Source organism: Bradysia coprophila, assembly GCF_014529535.1.
Source record: "Bradysia coprophila strain Holo2 chromosome IV unlocalized genomic scaffold, BU_Bcop_v1 contig_5, whole genome shotgun sequence".
In the NCBI taxonomy this organism is placed as follows: domain Eukaryota; kingdom Metazoa; phylum Arthropoda; class Insecta; order Diptera; family Sciaridae; genus Bradysia; species Bradysia coprophila.
The window spans coordinates 1,776,498-1,794,882 of NW_023503374.1; the positions used below are offsets into that span (position 1 = coordinate 1,776,498).

General features: G+C 38.9%; 3 protein-coding genes across 3 annotated transcripts; all 3 read left to right on the plus strand.

The window, feature by feature from the left end:
• The first annotated feature begins 1,754 nt into the window (after nt 1–1,754).
• LOC119071528 (serine/threonine-protein phosphatase PPQ-like) lies at nt 1,755–8,887 on the plus strand. Its single transcript, XM_037176412.1, has 18 exons — nt 1,755–2,185; nt 2,241–2,369; nt 2,440–2,693; nt 2,753–2,878; nt 2,935–3,066; nt 3,126–3,260; nt 3,325–3,383; nt 3,462–3,593; nt 3,954–4,027; nt 4,082–4,171; nt 4,238–4,256; nt 4,326–4,418; nt 4,559–4,796; nt 4,849–4,924; nt 5,001–5,027; nt 5,098–5,238; nt 5,297–5,473; nt 8,643–8,887. Exons 1-18 carry the CDS (start codon nt 1,850–1,852, stop codon nt 8,775–8,777), a joined length of 2,373 nt encoding a protein of 790 aa, XP_037032307.1. The 5' UTR covers nt 1,755–1,849; the 3' UTR covers nt 8,778–8,887.
• A 119-nt stretch (nt 8,888–9,006) lies between these two features.
• On the plus strand, nt 9,007–11,428 carry LOC119071529. Its single transcript, XM_037176413.1, has 4 exons — nt 9,007–9,244; nt 9,326–10,313; nt 10,837–11,267; nt 11,338–11,428. Exons 1-4 carry the CDS (start codon nt 9,128–9,130, stop codon nt 11,386–11,388), a joined length of 1,587 nt encoding a protein of 528 aa, XP_037032308.1. The 5' UTR covers nt 9,007–9,127; the 3' UTR covers nt 11,389–11,428.
• A 3,643-nt stretch (nt 11,429–15,071) lies between these two features.
• LOC119071530 (protein lin-37 homolog) lies at nt 15,072–16,279 on the plus strand. Its single transcript, XM_037176414.1, has 5 exons — nt 15,072–15,198; nt 15,325–15,426; nt 15,515–15,719; nt 15,779–15,968; nt 16,031–16,279. The coding sequence occupies exons 1-5, from the start codon at nt 15,174–15,176 to the stop codon at nt 16,187–16,189; spliced, it is 681 nt and encodes a 226-aa protein (XP_037032309.1). The 5' UTR covers nt 15,072–15,173; the 3' UTR covers nt 16,190–16,279.
• The last annotated feature ends 2,106 nt before the right edge of the window (nt 16,280–18,385 follow it).

The following is an 18,385-nucleotide window of genomic DNA, read 5'->3' on the forward strand; positions in this document are numbered from 1 at the left end:
AGTTATTCACAAGACTTACGAAAATAAATTCAAATTATTCTCAGCATAGACACGGAACTAACTTCCACTCATAGTTTAATTAACCCTCAGATACTTCTATAATTACGTGCGTCTTAAATTCTTTAAGATTTTTCTCTGGAAGGTATGGCTCATTATCGTTTTTTTCCCAATTCATGAAGGAGTTCAGGAATGCAATGTATTTAGACGATTTTTTCGTTCCATTCTAAATTCCATCGATGGTTCATGTAGCAGTTCATAAGAAAAAGCTACATATGAACCAGGAAAAACGTCTGAACTCCATGCACTTCTAAAGTTCTATGATAGAGAAGAACGTGAAGCCGTCACTGATTTTTAGGAACTGACCTCTGGTGACTTCAAACTTGCTAAAATTTCAAATTTTAGCCAAAAAAATGGGCATAAATGTGAGAAACTTCTAGTGTCTAAAACAAAGAAGTAGTAGGAACGTTAGGATTCGAGATTATTTTAGATGTCACAAAAATAATTTCATCAAGAAACGGGACCGATAAAATCGTTTTCATGCTAGCGGGATGAAAATCGTTCTTTCCATTAAATTTCGTGAACTTTCGACGCCAGCCAAATGAAGTCTTGTGACCTGAAATCGACAGGGAAAGATAGCTTATTGAATCCATTACTTAACTCGGTATAAAAATGAAAACTCTCCTTTTCATGTCATTATTGACCTCGTATGGCCTCCGATCAACAAAATTCACACGAAAACTCCACTTTTTAACTTTTTATCACTTGTCATGTAAATAACTAATGTAACAAGTAAATGCTTCCGTAAGTAAAGTCCGGTTTTCGTAGGAAATTTCGACAATAACGTCCCAAAAATCGAACTTTCCATGGACAGAAATGAAGGAGAGGGGAAGTAACGATGAAATGGCTTCAACGTTGATAAATTTTGTTTATCTAGTGTCGAAATTCACGCCGTAAGTGTGCATAAAATTTGAATTTCAAGTGAACGAGTCGATGCGGCGTCAATATCGCGACTTCGTCGCTCATTTGCGACACCCTGTAAACAAAACGTTTTTCCTAACTTATGCTGAGAGGCTTTTTTTAGCGAACTCGATTCCAGAACTCGCCTCCGCATCGTGTTGGAAGCCTCTCGTTCGCTAAAAAAATCCTCGTCCTCGTCCTAGGTATGAAAAACCAATTTATTTAGCATGCGTTTGGAAAAATACTATTTCGGGATACTTTTTTGGGGAACCCTAATACCGATTCCGACCTTTAATTTATAAGTTTCAACAGACTGGATCTTTTACTGCATTTGTTTTAACATCCACTTATCGTCATTGTGTCATTGTCGATGGCTTGGACCAGCCACACATAACATAGCTGTCCATTAAAGGTTACATTTATAAACGATGAAGTAATGGTTATTTGTGTACCTGTTTTGGACGATTGATTTTAGGCAATTTCGCGGATTGTAGGCCGAACGAAGTGAGGCTTACAGGCGAAAGTGCCTTAAATCAACCGTCCCAAACAGGTGCACATGTAGTTTTCATGCAGAGGGCCGGAAACCCGAGAAAATTCAAAAAATTGCCCTCATTTTCGGCCCCGAAGCATGAAAACGAAATGAAAGACTAAACAATTGGAAAATTGCTAACGACTTTCCGTGTAATATAACGCGACACATTAGTTATCGTAATCTATTTTTTGTCTCAAGGGAGGTGTATGCACTTTTGGAACTAGTATTTTTTACTTCATCAATCATCATCAGTGTTGATACGAGAATAACAATAGGAAGCCGATACTCACACTTTGTCATAGAACATTGCGTGCAGTAGTTGTTAGTCTTTTACTTTCATCCGAAAAACTTTCTCTAATTATGTCTACCACCCGGACAAATTCATTCATATGCGACATCATTTCGGTTCTATTTCATAAGAAAAGTACAAATACTGGAACGAATGTTCAATATTTACTGCAACAATGCAACGACTTACTTACATTGCCGTGCTCAAAAATCCGGGAAGAAAATTGGAATGCAACGGCTAATCATGTTCAGGACACTGTTATTGGCTCACGTTTCGACAAGACGATTCTAAAAATCGTTAAAGTTTGGGTGCCCAACTTTCCGAGAAAGCATGTCTACCATGTCATATTTTCCGTTCAGATTCCGACTGGTGTCGACACTATCAAGTCTTCGAACAATCATTTTAAGGTAAACGGATCGGTTACCCAATGCTGTAGGCGTAATTTCACCTGTGAAATTTTAGTGGATGTCTTTTGCGGATATTGAAGGAGCTGCAAAGCACGCGATGTTATATAGCCCGGAGATTTTGACTTTTGCGATACTCAGTGAAGCAGCCCATGGAGAAATTCAGCATTTAAGTGAATACCTTTTGGTGAGAATGAGAATGCAGACCGTTCAATAGGTCTATTATTAGTAACACAACGACCAATTCCCGTTCGCAGGACTTAGATGAGAACAAGGATTTGTTGACTGAAGTGTTGGATAAGAACGTTTTATTGTTGCAAACCGAGTCAACCCCTGAAAAATATCTGGAGCTTTTGAAGAGTGCTGAAATAGGAATGTCTGAACAGCGATGCCTTTACACCGATTTCATACAAAACTCGTTTCCGTATTTGTACATGAATGGCCCGAATTTCGTGCACATTATCACCGAAAATGTGAAATGGGATAAAGCTGATGCATTATCGTTGTTCAGGTTTGTCGTAATCAGATTTTCGCTTAGACTTATTAATGCAATCAAATGTAAACGGTTAGATCAGCTGATTTACATGGAAGGGGTGCCTTGTCTTTCCAAGACTTCTTACTCATAAGTGCTGCCTGTTCGAGAACCACTCCTCACACGGGACTCCCTGCCGAAGCGCGGAGTAGATACATTTTCAGGTGACTTCCATCCAGACTTTTCCGCAGATCAATCAATTTCTGCTCGAAAATCTTAGATTCTTCGACGACGATTCCGATGGATTGATGAGTTACAGTAATTTCACGAATCTCATTAAATGTATTCGAATAGCGAAAAACCTACCCACGGACAACGGATCGATCAGTGAAGAAGTGAAAAAATACGAAGCGTAAAATTGTCTACACTCCGTATCGTAATGTTGAAACGCTGATACTTTCTCCCGTGCAGATCTATTGGTATAAGTCCGTCAATTAGTATGACTCAAATGCAATTTTGCGCTGCTGTGGGAGAACTGAAACTGAGAGGTACCTCGACGTTGCTTAGATTTCCGAACAGCATCAAGGAATACATGTTTCATCATAGGTAAGTCTCCAATGTTGTGGACTTGGGAAAAGAATGAATTGCCCGAATAATAGAAATTTTTCAGAACTAACCAAATGAAACCGTCGACTTACCAAGTAGGAAGCATTTCGGCAAATCCTGATGGTTAGTGAATTATTCAAATTTGCACAGGGAAAAGACAGCTGTGATGTGGCTAAGACATTTATCTAACTCTCTTTAAAGCTACCGAGACCATTGATGACAAAAGAATTGTGCCCACAGTGTACGACGACAAATTCAACATATCCACACACAGTTTAAAAATCAAAAACTCTGGCGCATTCATTGATATTGACGAAATATGGTCACAACATGGTAATGAGTGATTGTTTTGAAAATCGACCTCCAAAAGACGTACCTATTTTTTCGAAAGATGGCTTATATATGTCTAGAGAGGTCTTGAACTGCAGGCACCGAAACCACTCCCAATTTTTATTTTTTGTCAATATGTAGGCATGTATAAACCATCCCGTCAAAAATGGGTCCGATTTTTGGAAGTCGATTTTCAAAAGATTCCCTTAATACAGTCAGAGACAGTAAAATTGATTGTATGTGTGGATCAGCTGAAAAACAGCTGAAGCAGATGCACGCTGAAATTTCACTGCCTCTAACTGTATGTCTTTCTGCTTCCTGACTTTCAATATGTTGATCAAATGATCGTGTTTTCGTCCAAAGACTGGGTATCACCGTCATCAAGTAGATTAATGAAGACGGCGAAAAATAAAATATCGATCGAACGCTTCAATCAGGTATTGATGTAGACAGTACACCATTTTTCCGTGATGAAAAAAAATCTGTTTCAGGCGTCGGCACCGAATGAAATCATCAATTTCCTTAAATATTTTTCACAACCTTCTGCGGTCGATGGCAAATCGAAAATGTGTTGGGGAACGGTAGATTTACTACATTTTCAATTTGCTTCAACGTTTTACTGTGAAAAGTTATTTTTTTTCCTCTAGTTTGACATGAAGAAGTTAGGTAAATTGCGTACAACATAATTGAATGCTCACAATCTCCTAAACTTAGACTGGGTATGTTCAATTGAAGGTATGGCCATAATTGTCCTATCCAGCAGCTTGACGTCGATTATGGAAAATGAACAACGAATGTTAGAAATAGCGTCGCCTGTATATGTAATGGGTGAGTTTAATACCGATTTCTAAACTATATGCAGACAGTGGTCACAAGAAAATCCAAAAGCCCATCCCAGTGACCGATTCTGTCGGTGTATACTCTTCCAACAATTATAATTTCCAGCCTTCCATTTTCTATCTCACCAGGCGACTTGCATGGAAATTTCGATAATTTGATGCATTTTGAAGAGATTTTTTGGCCATTGAGTCCGACACTAAGCCCCTGCAACCTACTATTCCTTGGCGATTATGTCGACCGCGGCTTGAATGGGCTGGAAGTGGTGTGCTACTTATTTGCCTACAAGTTGCATAATCCGAAAAAAGTGTTCCTGCTGCGTGGCAACCATGAAGTTCGCGATATTCAAAAAACGTTTTCATTTTACAAGTAAGTTTTTGATCATCCTGCTCGCACCTAAATGATTTTATATCACGCACAGGGAATGTGTCGAAAAATTCGGAGGGCAGCTAGGCTATGATGTGTGGACGAGTATAAATAATGTCTTTGATGTCATGGTATTACAGTTGTTCCATCTTTTGAAGATTTAGTTTCAATTCTCACGACTCATCGAATACAATTTTTCCTCCCCAGCCTATCGCTGCTAGAATCGATCAGCGGGTATGTTTCTGCAATTCAATTGAAAAATTGAGAAATTTTACATTTTCCCCTTAATCATTTTCAATAAAAGATCTTTTGTTGCCATGGCGGGATACCCGAACCGTCAATGTGCCCTAATTTATTAGATATCAATAATATACCCGTTCATTTACCGTTACCATTCGAACAGAGTCAATTGGCTTGGAATTTAATGTGGAACGATCCCGTTAGAGTAAGACTTTATTTATTGAGTTGATTACAATGTTTTGCTATAGAGGCTTCCATATCAGCTGTCAGACATTTCAGATCTATCGAAATCGGAACTAGCATCTCGAAATGGATTTGCATTCAACAGTCGACGTGGAACGGGTTTATGCTTTACTTCGGACGCTTTCAATGCGTTTTTGGGTAAACATGAATTGTCTCATATGATTAGAGCTCATGAATATCAGGTCGCTGGCGTATCTGTAAGTTTTTTTTGTAAATTTTAACACTCTTACAATTTGCTTGGTGAAACTTTCGCGAGGACAAGTGCATCGCAACTAAATCGTTCACTTCACTTCACTTCACTTACGTAAATTATCTGTTCGTGTTAGATGAAAAATCTTTTACTTCATTCGTCTTAACGTTCTTTTCACAATATAAGAGAACCATCGCCATAGCTCGTTGCTTATACTTAACGTCGTTATCGATACAGATGAGTAGCCATTTCTGTAAGGTGTGAGTTCAAAGAAACGAGCCATCAGAACAGTCGGAGCGTTTGCTTCGACTGAGCTTCGTACGAACCCGTATATCTATTGCGTACGTAACCCTAGTGCGTCTGTCGCTTTACTTTGACCGTTAGCCTATTGCGCCCGTAAACGTAGTTAAAGTAAAATTATTATAAAATGTTTACATCTTAGAAATTGCGCATAGCGCAATTACGAAGCCCGGACGTCGTTCCTATCAAATGTAACAAAAACTTTAAATTGACCTCAAATTTGCTCAGTCCTATATTTACCTATAAATAAACAATTTACTGTAGCATATAGCTCAAAATACCTATCTATACCCCTATATAGCTCAATATAGCTGTATATATTTATATATAGATATCCATATTTGGGATGATTGAAACAACCCAAAGTATATAAACACTGAAGGTAATGCAAATCCGCAGTTACACACGGATCCAAACTTTCAGGTGAATTTTAGCTCCGTCATGTTGCACACGTATTGAATTCATTTGCGTCAAGTTGCATCTAGTGGTGAATCTGGAAAGATTTAGCGGCGTTATGTTGCACACATATAAAATTCGTTTGCGTCAAGTTGTATTTAGTGGTGAATTGGAAGTATTTAGGGCCGTCATGTTGCACAAGTCTAAGTTAGACAACATACGAAAATGAATTCACCTGAAAGTTTGGATCCGTAATTTCTCTGATCCGCTGAGGGTCTGCATTACCTTCAGTGTTTATATACTTTGGAAACAACCCACACACATAACCAATCACTTCCCACTGATCAGTGACTTTGTAATTATCATTTTCACCGATTTATATCTTTTTTACAAACATCCAAAATGGCGGCCGACTGCCATTTTGTTAGCAGATGGAAAGTAGAACGGCTGTTTTACATTCGTTAGTACCTTTCAAACGAAAAAAAAATCATAAAATTCGGTCAAAGTTTACTCGAGATATTAACAAAAAAACACCGCCTTCACTGTACGGCCGAGTTGCCTCATATAAGCTCACTCCAAGAGACCTAGCTTTCGCTCCGGTAAACAGAATTTCATAAACTTTTTTTTCTATAATACTGTCACGGTCAATACTATCTAATAAAGCAACATCCATCTAAATCTGTTCAAATTTGGCCAACATACAAGCAAAAACGGCTTGCCGCCCTGTATCTAGTTTACACCAAACATAAAATAACTTATGGGGCTCGGGAGGATTTCTTTCAGGATTTTTTTTTTGAAATCGGATTTGATTTTCTTAAGACATCGACGTGGCGGACAGACAGAAAGACGGACAGACAAATTTTTTATTGCGGATTCGTCATCTATGAACATCGACAAAGCACCTAGCAGGGTAATAGAGGTTTTTACACGTCAAATAGAGTAGTTTTTTGATACCAATAATACCATTAGCAGCCTTAATGGTAATTTTGCAATGACATTATGAAAAAAATATTCGCATGCTTCGATTAAAGTACTACTTTATTTTTTTCTATTACCCTGCTAGGTGCTTTGACATCGGCAAACACTTTGCCCTTCGAATTCCATCAATTACACATGGCATCGTAATCCTATGAGCCCCCTTGTACGGGGCTAAAAATGTGATGACTGTTATAGTTACTATAATGTTGTGAATATGCTGTTATCGATAACCACGACAGAAACCATTACTGCACGAAAGTTAGCGGGTGTGACGCATGTCCGCTACTACACAAAAATATTTTTTTAGGGGCTAAGAAACAACAGCAACTATTTGAGCCCCTTCGGCCCTAATGACGCCCATATTTACATATTTCGAGTCGGTGAAGTTTTGGTCGAGATATTGAATTTCAAATTTTTGATTGCTGTACGAAAATAACCACAGCACCACCTTAGCATGAACACTGAGTTGACAAATGTCAAATTTGGAGACTTTAGTGATAAGAGCTACCGCTTGTTTTAACTCATACAACGAAAACAAGTATGAAGAGTGGCTATTTCGATTTCATCGGCCTTCGAATAGTTTCCATGTTCATGATAGAAGCAGTTCTGTGAAATAAGATAAGATAAGATGAGTAGGAAAGCTGATGCTTTCCAAGCACCTAAGCCGCCAATGGGCCTGTTGTGCATTACCTATATTCTCGAGAGATTTTACAATTGTGAATCGTTTTATTTATTAGAACATAGGTGTCGCTAGTAGTTGATATTTTTAGAATCATGATTGTGACTTATGCATGTGACGTATGACAACTGTGTTCAGCAATTTTTTGTTGTTTCTTAGAGATATATCACGGTCGATAGAACTGATTAGTGGTAACTAACAGCAGAGACTAATCATATACGATTAGGAAAACCCTATGAACTATGTTTGACACGGGAGTCGAACCCGTGACAGGGCGTGAGCAATTATAAACCAGGTATGGTCTGTTCATACAAACCGGAGGACATAGCGATTTCATATGAACAAACTCACATCTCATGGGAGGTGAGTTTGTTTATATGAAATCGCTATGTCCTCCGCTACGTACAAAGTTTGACATTCGACCATACCTTGTGTTGATGTTCATTGGGCGTGAGTCCATCGCTCTATCGATTGAGCTACCTGGACGGTTACGGACGGTGCGGTGAAACAAGCCAAATTTCGAGATTTGATGTGATTTTGCAAGTAACGACACAAGGACTTGCGTCACCTTTAACTTTTAAGGTTTTTTTTTAACTGATGAGAGGTTAGCTCTGATTAGTGTGCTAGGCTAGGTATGTTAATGCAAATGTAGTAAAAGATTCGATATACTATAAGGGTGATGTGTCTGAATGAATAAACAATTAATGAAGAGGAATAGTCAAGCATCTTTGAACATTGACAACCTTTTGGCAAAGTGTGACCTTACTTCTTAATTTTAGTGAATCTTCAACAATTAACTGCTGAAACGTTTCTCTCCGAACAGGTTCAATTTAACGGACGACTTTTAACCGTTTTCTCGACATCAGATTACTGTGGAGGACGTAACGATTCTGCCTGTATTCTATTAGCTCAAAAGAAAATTAGTGTAATTCGACTGGCTTCTCGGGGAAGTCTATGAATGAGTCTAAGTAAAATAATAAAAATTCTATAGTTATAACTGCTGTGGAAGGTGTATCCATCAAAATTGGGATAAATTTTTCAAAGATTAAATTTTGAGACGCATGAGTTCGGATGAAAAATGGTTTTGTTTCACTCTTTATAGAATAGATCTAGCGATCAGCAAGAGTATACAAGAATTATTACATGGTATGATTAGTGCAACTGACCATTTGGATCATTAGTTTAGCTCATTTGCGTAACACATTTGAAACAAGTAGAAGTCCGGTTCAATCTTAGTTTGTGTTTTGGTTAAGTTGTTGCGTTATTATTGTACGTTTAAGTCGGAAAAAGGCGGACAAAACTGTGAAAATGCCGTTAATTTGGAATGACGATCAAACCCAACTTATCGATGATTCGGACGATTTTGATCGGAGTCAATACGTAATTGCAAGGAAAGTCTTTCTAAGATTCAAGGAGCATGCTAAGGTGTAATATTGAAAATGTTTCTCTTCTGTTTGTTGCTACGGGCTTAAACATTCAATTAACCATTTCCACCTCATAATGTAGAACAAAGACGAACAGTGGATTCGAGGTGCATTTAAAAAAGTTGATCAGATCGAATCGGTAGAAATATTCCAAGAAAGTGATCATACCTGGGCACATGTGACATACGTAGATAGTAACGATGCATATTATGCCGTCCGAGACGCGTCAAACTTAGAAGAAATCGAAGTAGCTTTACCAGCTGATACATGGGCCCAACCAACACTGTTTTCCTCGACAGAGCCGGATGCCCAGTCATTGGTTGATGCATTACATAAATTTGAAACTGCTTCCAACTCCGACGAAAGTCAAACGGATGGACTTCCATCACTTAGACAATTGATATTCATGTCAACGAAATCTAGGGCGCCAACAGTGAAAGAAGCGGTAGATCGTATTCTACCGTTGGTGAAAAGTTTTGAATTTCAATTGACCGATGCAAAGGGCACAGCTGTTTTTCTCAGTGAAGTTCGTTCGATTCTGCAATGCATTGGTCAACACATTTCTGAGCTGGGTGTCACGTTCCGCATGGACAAATATCCGAAGTATACCGATCGATATTATCAGAAAATTTGCCAGTACGTTGGACCACAACTGAAGACACTATCACTGAGTGGCGTTCCAGCGAACCAAGGATGGCTCATTGCGTTGAAACCGTTACTCTGTCGAATTGAATGCTTCTCTTTGCGAACGAGCAATTACGACTTCGAGTATGACATTGATTTCGAAGCGTGCTGCCCGAACGTGAAAACGCTAAACATCTACATGAACTTGAAAGGGACACACTTGAGCCGGAAACAGCCGAAATTGGAGAAATTATCAATGTTGCACAATCAGTTCATGGAGGAGACATTGGTTCTTGAATTTATGAAAAATAATCCGCAGCTGGTGCACTTGAAGATCCAAGCCAACGATGCCAATAATTTTCTGAAGCAAATACCGTTGCACTTACCGAAACTGGAACACCTTTGCTTGCATCAAGGCTATCCGAATATAACGGCAGAAAATTTGGGTGAGTTGTTACTCATCTTACATCTAACATTCGACTTGATTCATTTACGGCACTGGTCTCGATCGGTTTATTTTCGTCCTTTGTATTACTGGCCAGTTAGAGAGCGACGTATGAGCAACGTATAGAGTTAAAATTATCACTACAACAAAAGAATTCTGTCAATTTTGGACAGTGTTGAAGGAGAGCGATTTTTGACCACTTTGTTTAAACTGGTCTCGGGGTCACACGTCAAATGAGAGAAATCACATACAAATTTAAACTGGACTCAACTCTCAATTTCTTTTTTCATTGATGAAATTTGACAGCTGACCCCGAGACCAATGAAATTTAACTAGTTTTCGCTCTCCTTAAACACTACATACGTTGTCCATACGTCGCTCTCTAAATCCACAGTTAGAGTAAATGCAATAACATGAAGCTTAAAGCTTACAAAGCTTTGCATTAAAGGTTCATTGTGGTACACTCCTAAAACCTTTACGGAACTGACCAGAAAGCATTTTTGCTTGTTTGTTTCTTTCTGCAGAACATTTAACGGTTATGCAGCAACTGAAATCATTGGAACTGATGTACTTGGACGAAGAAGATTTCAACGGAATTTTGAATTGTTTGCCCAAATTCCGACAACTAGAAGCATTACAGTTGCATTTACATTACGATGGCCCCGACGACATAGACCTGGAGTACGTGTTTCAACCGAATTTCGATTTGATCGTAACGTTGGCACAAGAACTGCCACAGTTGAAACGATTTCACCTTCGCTACTGCCAAATCGATGCAGAGACATTGCAAAATTTCATCCGATACGCCAAGAATTTGGAGATTTTCACTATTAATGGATGCGGTTTGGAAATAACGGACACAATGCTCGAGAACATTGCAACTAGTCGGCAAGGCTCGGGGGCTGTAACTATGGTGCTGTATGCTGACAAAATTCATCCAGAATTGAATAGAGAGGTTTGTGATGTCGATTTACGTTTATATCTGAACGGCAAATTAATTGAAAATTCAAACATTTAATTTCCAGAAATTGTACAGCGTCGTAAAGTTGGTTTCGTTTGATCTGTATAAACCTTAGCTGTTATTACCTTTTGAATTGAATAAATATTTTGTTGATTTCCTTCTGTAATTGAACTAAAACATTTATGCAGCTGTAATCGCGGCAGCCGAGATATAAATGCCGTTACCGGACCCATAATAAGTCAGAATCTCTTAATCGATCAAGTCAAATAGAATGCCAGCGCTAAAATCTTCTTCTTCTTCTTTTTCAGCCTGTTTCTATCCACTGCTGGATGTAGGCCTCTCCAACTTCTTTCCATTTCGTACAATCCATTGCCATTTGCTGCCAGAGCCAGTTTGTACCTGCAATATTCTTAATTCCGTTTGTCCATCTCTCTGGTGGTCTACCTATAGCTCGTCTTTTATATGGTCGCCAGTTCATGATCTTTTTGGTCCAACGTTCGTCTGTCCTTCTTGCAATATGTCCCGCCCAGCTCCATTTCAGAGATGCTATTCTTTCCATGACATCAACGACCCTGGTTTGTTGTCGAATCCATTCATTCGTCATTCTGTCTCTGAGTGTTATTCCAAGCATACTCCGTTCCATGGCTCTTTGTGTCACTCTCAATTTATCTTCGGATGCTTTTGTTAAAGTTAACGTTTCCGCTCCATAAGTGAGCACTGGAAGGACACAAGTGTCGAAAACTTTGCGTTTCAGACTATTATTCATTTTGCCTTTGAAAATTAGTCTGAGTTTTCCGAACGCAAGACCAATCCTACGTCTTATTCCTGCAGTTTGGTTGTCCAGACCTAACTTCAGTTTATGTCCTAGATATACATAGCTGTCGACTCGTTCAATGACAGTGTCACCAATTTTGATTTCTCTATCGTCCCCGATGTTGGTCATGACTTTTGTTTTCGATAAGTTCATCTTGAGGCCAACTTTGCTTGCCTCTTCACTTAACTGTTGTAGCATAAGCTGAGCCTGACCTAGATTCGCTGCTATCGGTACAATGTCATCAGCGAAGCGGAGATTGCTCAGGTACTCTCCATTTATCTTTATTCCCATTTTACTCCAGTTTAACTTCTTAAAAATACTCTGCAGAATCGCCGTGAATAATTTCGGTGAAATAGTGTCACCCTGCCTTACACCTCGGCCAATTCAGAATTTCTCCGTGCTCTTATGAAGTTTTATACATGAAGTAGCATTTTTGTACACATATCGAATTGTGTTGTAGTACCTTGAGTCTACTCTACATTCGTCTAATTCGTCCAATATCGACCATGTTTCCACTGAATCGAAAGCTTTTTCGAAGTCTATGAATAGCAAGACTATGTCGATGCTGTATTCACGACACTTCTCAATAAGCGTTCTCATCACCTGCAAATGGTCGTTTGTGCTGAAACCAGATCTGAAAGCAGCTTGTTCAACAGGTTGGTAGAAGTCGAACTTGTTAGTGTTCCTCTTCGTAATGATTTTCATAAACAACTTGTAGAGTGTTGACAATAGGCTTATGGGCCGGTAATTTTCCAGCTTTGTTATGTCTCCTTTTTTATGCAGCAATGTAATTACCGCATTTTCCCAGGCTTCTGGTACTTCTTCCCATTGGAGACATTGATTAAACAAAGCCGTGATTGCCTTTAATAAGGAGTCTCCACCCAGTTTAATGGCTTCCACTGGAACACCATCTTCTCCGGGAGACTTTTTGTTTTTCATCTCGGCTACTGCGGCCTTGACTTCATCAACAGTTATGTCGGGCATTCGTTGGACGGATTTGCATTTGGATTTCATATTGTATCGACGATTTTGGTATTCAATTCGTCCAATGTTTCACATTTATTGTTGACGTTATCTAATTCGGCAGTCATTTTCGTAGCAAATTCTTCATTTTGTGTGTAAAGCCGTTGTACGTCAATCCTTTCACTTTTTTGAACTAGTTGTGATCTTTGAAATCTGGTATTTAACGTGACTCTTGCAAAACCATTCGGTGATCACTACCGGTTGAAAAATTGTTTAGGACCGTAACGTTCTTAACGGTTGACTTACAGCCAGTTATGATGTAATCGATCTCATTTTTCGTTACACCATCTGCACTAGCCCAAGTCCATTTCCGTTGAGGCTTTCCGGCAAAAAATGAATTCATTGCGTACAAATTGTGTTGCTGTAGGAAGTTGAGTAGAGTATTTCCACGCTCATTTCTTTGGTCGTTGCTAAAACTACCAATAGAAACTTCGGAGTCATCTTCTCGTTTTCCGAGCTTCGCATTGAAGTCACCGATTAGATATTGGTAATGTGGTGGGTTTTCGTCCAGAGCTTTCTCGACATCTTCATAGAATCTTTCTACTTCTTCGTCATCATGGGTGGAAGTGGGTGCGTAAACCTGAATTAATTTGACACTGTATCTGTTATTTATCTTCAGGCTTACGTATATCACTCGATCGGATATGCTTTTCGTGTGAGTTATGCGATCCGACCATCGTTTATGTATGAACAATCCGACACCGTGCATCAGCATCTGACTGTCACTTCCTCGATAGAAGAATGTATGCCCTGATTGTAATTTTAGGCATTCCTCTCCCGGTTTTCTCACTTCGCTCACTCCCACCACATCCCACCACATCCCATTTTATCTTTTCTAGCTCTTCTTCCATTTCTTGCATTTTTTGTCTTGACGACAATGTTCTGGCATTATATGTGGCAATGTATAGTTCGTGTGGCTTCGTTTGAAGGTTTTTAGCATTAAAACACCACGCTTGCTACTGCGGGTTGGTGAGTATGAAAGCTTTACTTTGCTCGCCCCCGGTAATCCCCGAGCTCTGACCCGCACATTTCTGCACGTTCCGGGACCACAGTGCCTATCAAAGTGCACAGTGCCCGACGGGGTAGTGTTACTCTTTTTGAACATTCTTTTCCATAAAGCTTTGCCCATTCTTTTGAACCTATCTGAGCAAAAGGTTATTGGCGTCTTTTAAAGGACGTCCTTCTAAAGCTTAACCTAGTAGCTAATAAGAATTCTGGGATCGTTCTATCCTTGGGCTTCCTGATCGTGTTGTTTCGCCTCAACGTTGGTCCCTTAACCCCAATTCTTTCGGCTTCCAGCTCACGATTCATTCAGCCTTAAGATTGATCTATCTAATCCTATCTTATCTACTGCTACGTCCTCGTTAAACTTCATTCCCTCCACTCTTTTTCAAACTGGCTTGGGACAGTCTTTGGCGGTGTTAGCGCTAAAATACTTTCACAAAACTCAGCACGTTCCATCTTAGAGGTGAGATCAGTTACGGAAAAATACTCATTCGTTTCCAATGCGATTATCCAGAATAGCAAAAAATCCGTGGTGATTATACCCAGAACCACTCGACTTATCTTTTCAGTGCTGTAGATATATCTCTGTACCTGTCTGTAATGTTGAGTTGATTGAATCTAGTTCCGGTGTAGCTCTCCCTCGCTCGGACTACAACTCGTAAAATTGCCTAAAATGAGCCGAACATAACAAATAACTATTTCAAGTTAATGGAGCTGCAAGTGACAGTGAAACAGTGACATAAAGTGTACTTTACCGTACGCTAACATGCAAAATAGTTTGACAAGGAATGTTACATTTGAAGTGGTCGGACGATGGTTCTCCAATCCGCAAAATTGTTTCTGATGAACAAGCTATCATTTCGCGCGATTTTTTGAAAAAGTTCTTAAGAAGGACGCATCTAACAAACCAAAAACTGAAAGCATACACATACACTCACACATAAAACTGACTGCATAGCAGCTGTCACAATCAAATATTTTGAAACAAACAATATTGGTCGTGCAGAGGACTGTTGGAATAATTCTATTTTTTTGTCGAATATTCACTCGAAACGGAAATGAAAAATTCACCAAGAAAGAAAGGTAACTGAGAGACACATTCGTCGATAATAAATCAAAATGCCCAACGTCTATGAATTTATAAGACGCCCGTTACGCGGTACGATGCTTCTATTGTTTATTGAAGTTCGTCAATTTCGTTTATTAAAGGCACAGACGTTCAAACCGCACGAGGACGATTAACTGGAGCTTTGAAGGTAGCGGTTGCACCTCCTTCCGAAGATGATGAAGCAGTTGAGTCATCGCTACCAGGTAATTAGTAAATGAATGAAGTGCATTAAGAGCACCTACTGGTCGTATAACAACTTTCGGCCATTGCAACTGACTATTTTATTTACAGCAAGAGGTCGTCCTCCACTACGGTCAAGAAGATCGGAAGTAACCAAATCGACTGTTACGAATCAAACTCTACCGCTTCACCAGAGCTACATCATGAAACTGTTCGATCGAAGTGTAGACCTGGCCAAGTACAATCAGACGTCGCCTTTGTATCCGATATGCCGCGCCTGGATGCAAAATCAACCTCGATCGAGCAAAGTGATCAGGTTTGTTGTTGCTCGTCATTTTGATGAGAAAGCTGTTGAGTCGGTCTTTGCCGTTTTAGCAAATCGAAAAAGAGTTCGTCCGCAAAGAAGCGGGTCGCAATGCCGAACATTATTGACGATCTGAAAAGCGGAGATGTGACCGACATTCAAGCAATGCCAGCTGGAAATGATAGGCCGAAAATTAAGCGCATCCCATCACCGTTGCCATTTCAAAAGGAGTCATCTCGGGATAACATCAATCTTGACTATGTTCGTACAGTACAGTGTGCGAAACGAATATTGTTTGATTACATCAGTCGTTATTGTTTCAGGATCTGGACGATCCGGTGATCAGTTTAGACGATTTGATTGCCGATTTGAAATTTAAGGGACGTCAGGTTCGGAGAAAATGGCAATCGCACGCTAAAATTTATCACGAAGACCGATATCCGATGAGCTGTAAATTGTTGGACGAGATCTTTAAGAAGTGAGACCAATGGAATCGTAACATCGTAAGCATTACTTTTGTCATCATTTGTATGGAAAATAAATTTTTAATCGACAAAAATGGATTTGAGTGCAGTGTAAGTTCGTTGTTTGTGATTTATATAATTTTAAGGTAAGCGGGGCTGAACATAAGCAAAGCTCATTTGCCCACATGGGTACAACCAAACCGAAACAAGCCGTAATCAGGCGAAGTCTTTAGTGAATACGGCCAAAGTAAACGCACGACATGAAATTTTTACCTATTCGTTGCTAATGAGATCGACATAACTGTTCATTTTGCTTAGAGAACCTTTGCCTAGATTTTCCCTTGTTCCAGTCGTTTTCGCACATTTCAGAGCTTATTTTTGGGAATAATTGTGTCTAAACGACGCAGGGCGTCATGTTGAGAAATATTTCACTAAATTTCACCACATTTCGCTAATGAAAATCATCATTTAGTGAAATAATTCTCAATATTAGGACAAGAGTCATCCGAGCTTATTGGAAATTAAAATTCTTTCAGGATCCTTAGTGCTCTTAAAATTCGAAAAGAATTTTAATTCCGAATAATAAGCTCTGTTAAAAGCTTTTCAAAGCTACAAGCTCAAAACAAATCGACCATATCGTCGTGGTAAAAATATGTGTGGATCTGGTCGAACAGCAGCCAACTGGTTTGTGAAGCGACAATCGATTTTGCCATATTGATGATTATTACATCTGTTACTCAAAATAGTGATACTAAATCTATTACTTCATTTGTTTCAACGCATTTGTTTTGCGGTAAGGGAATGACACAAGAAAACCCAATAGTTTCGGAATTTATTTCAATTCCTTCAAATTGATGAGTTGTAGGAAACAGAATGAAATTTGACCATTTCAATGCAGCGCTGTATAAAACAATACAAAAAATGATAAATTTTAACGAAAATTTCTTTCAAATTTCATCTAACATTTATCCAGACGAGCTCTAGGAAATAGGTCAAAAAAATTAAATTTTGATGGCATCTGCTGAAAAACGCTAAACATGCCAAACATGTCGAAAAGAAACTAAAATTTCATCTAAATGTTTTCAGATTTTTGTGAATGAGGCACGGTGAGCGCGATTTTTTTTTTATTCGACCTATCGTGGACAAGAAATTGCTTTAGTGGTTTTTGTAGAGGGCAGCACCACTAGTAAGAATAACATAACTGTAAAGCTTAGACTTCAGTATAAACAGCAGCTATATTTTTGTGATCAAACAACTCACCAGTAGGGTACGAATGTACGAACGTCTTCGAAGCTTCCCGCAGGTCGCAAAGAACTTAAAATCGATCTAATATAAAAATTTCTCATCGAAATATTTTCTTCTGATGTTATTCTCAATTGTGGTGCTGCCCTCTATAAAAACCACTAAAACCATGTCTTGTCCACGAGAGGTCGATTAAATTTTTTTTAAGGCTCACCGTGAAGGGCCAGGAAATGTGGATATAGGGATAAAGGTTGAAGCAAAGCTAAAATCGGAAATATGACGAAATTTGTGGTATTTTAATACGAACAGGGCTTAGCTTGTTTTAATTAAGTCAGTAAAAGTATACAATAAGACATTCAAATATAGCTCTGGTCAACGCACTGTCTAGCACCGAAGCTGACTTTGACGTCACTCAAATATAGGACTGAACCGATCAAATTTGGCTATTCCTTTTCATACAATAGCTATCAAAACATTAAAAAAAAAGTCAACAGCTATGTTTTTGGACTTCTAATTGAGCAAACGAAGAGCATAACATTTCATAAGTTCAAGTTCAAGTTCAGCTGGAGGTTCTCCAGTACATTTTCAATGGTCAAAAAGTTGGTTTTCTTGGTAAATTCCCGCAGCTCCTATAGACTTTTCAGTATAGATCAAGTTCGAGTAACTGTAAATCCGAACACTGACAGCTGCATCCTCATCCATAGAGAACCCTAACCTCAACTCGGTGAAAAAAAGTGAAATTATTGAGATGCCGTTTAATTTTATGTTTTGTTTGGATCTACAAAAACGTTTAATTTAGTTGATTTCCAATGTATAAAAGGTGAAATTATGATTGTTTCTTGTATGGCGAAGTGTTTAAGCTCATTATTATACAAGAAAACCATGAAAACCATTCAAATATTTGTTTCTATTTTCAAACATGAGCATAGTGCCTGCTCATTTTCAGTGCACATACGTTGAGGTTGTTCTCTG

Bases quoted from the DNA above. Each gene is read 5' to 3' on its own strand.
- LOC119071528 (XM_037176412.1), top strand. From the start codon at position 1,850: ATGTCTACCACCCGGACAAATTCATTCATATGCGACATCATTTCGGTT. The intron at 2,186-2,240 runs GTAAACGGATCG...GTGAAATTTTAG, and splicing joins CTTCGAACAATCATTTTAAG to TGGATGTCTTTTGCGGATAT. The intron at 4,419-4,558 runs GTGAGTTTAATA...CTATCTCACCAG, and splicing joins GTCGCCTGTATATGTAATGG to GCGACTTGCATGGAAATTTC.
- LOC119071529 (XM_037176413.1), top strand. From the start codon at position 9,128: ATGCCGTTAATTTGGAATGACGATCAAACCCAACTTATCGATGATTCG. The intron at 10,314-10,836 runs GTGAGTTGTTAC...TTCTTTCTGCAG, and splicing joins TATAACGGCAGAAAATTTGG to AACATTTAACGGTTATGCAG. The intron at 11,268-11,337 runs GTTTGTGATGTC...TTTAATTTCCAG, and splicing joins ATCCAGAATTGAATAGAGAG to AAATTGTACAGCGTCGTAAA.
- LOC119071530 (XM_037176414.1), top strand. From the start codon at position 15,174: ATGAAAAATTCACCAAGAAAGAAAG. The intron at 15,427-15,514 runs GTAATTAGTAAA...TTTTATTTACAG, and splicing joins AGTTGAGTCATCGCTACCAG to CAAGAGGTCGTCCTCCACTA. The intron at 15,720-15,778 runs GTTTGTTGTTGC...TTGCCGTTTTAG, and splicing joins CGATCGAGCAAAGTGATCAG to CAAATCGAAAAAGAGTTCGT.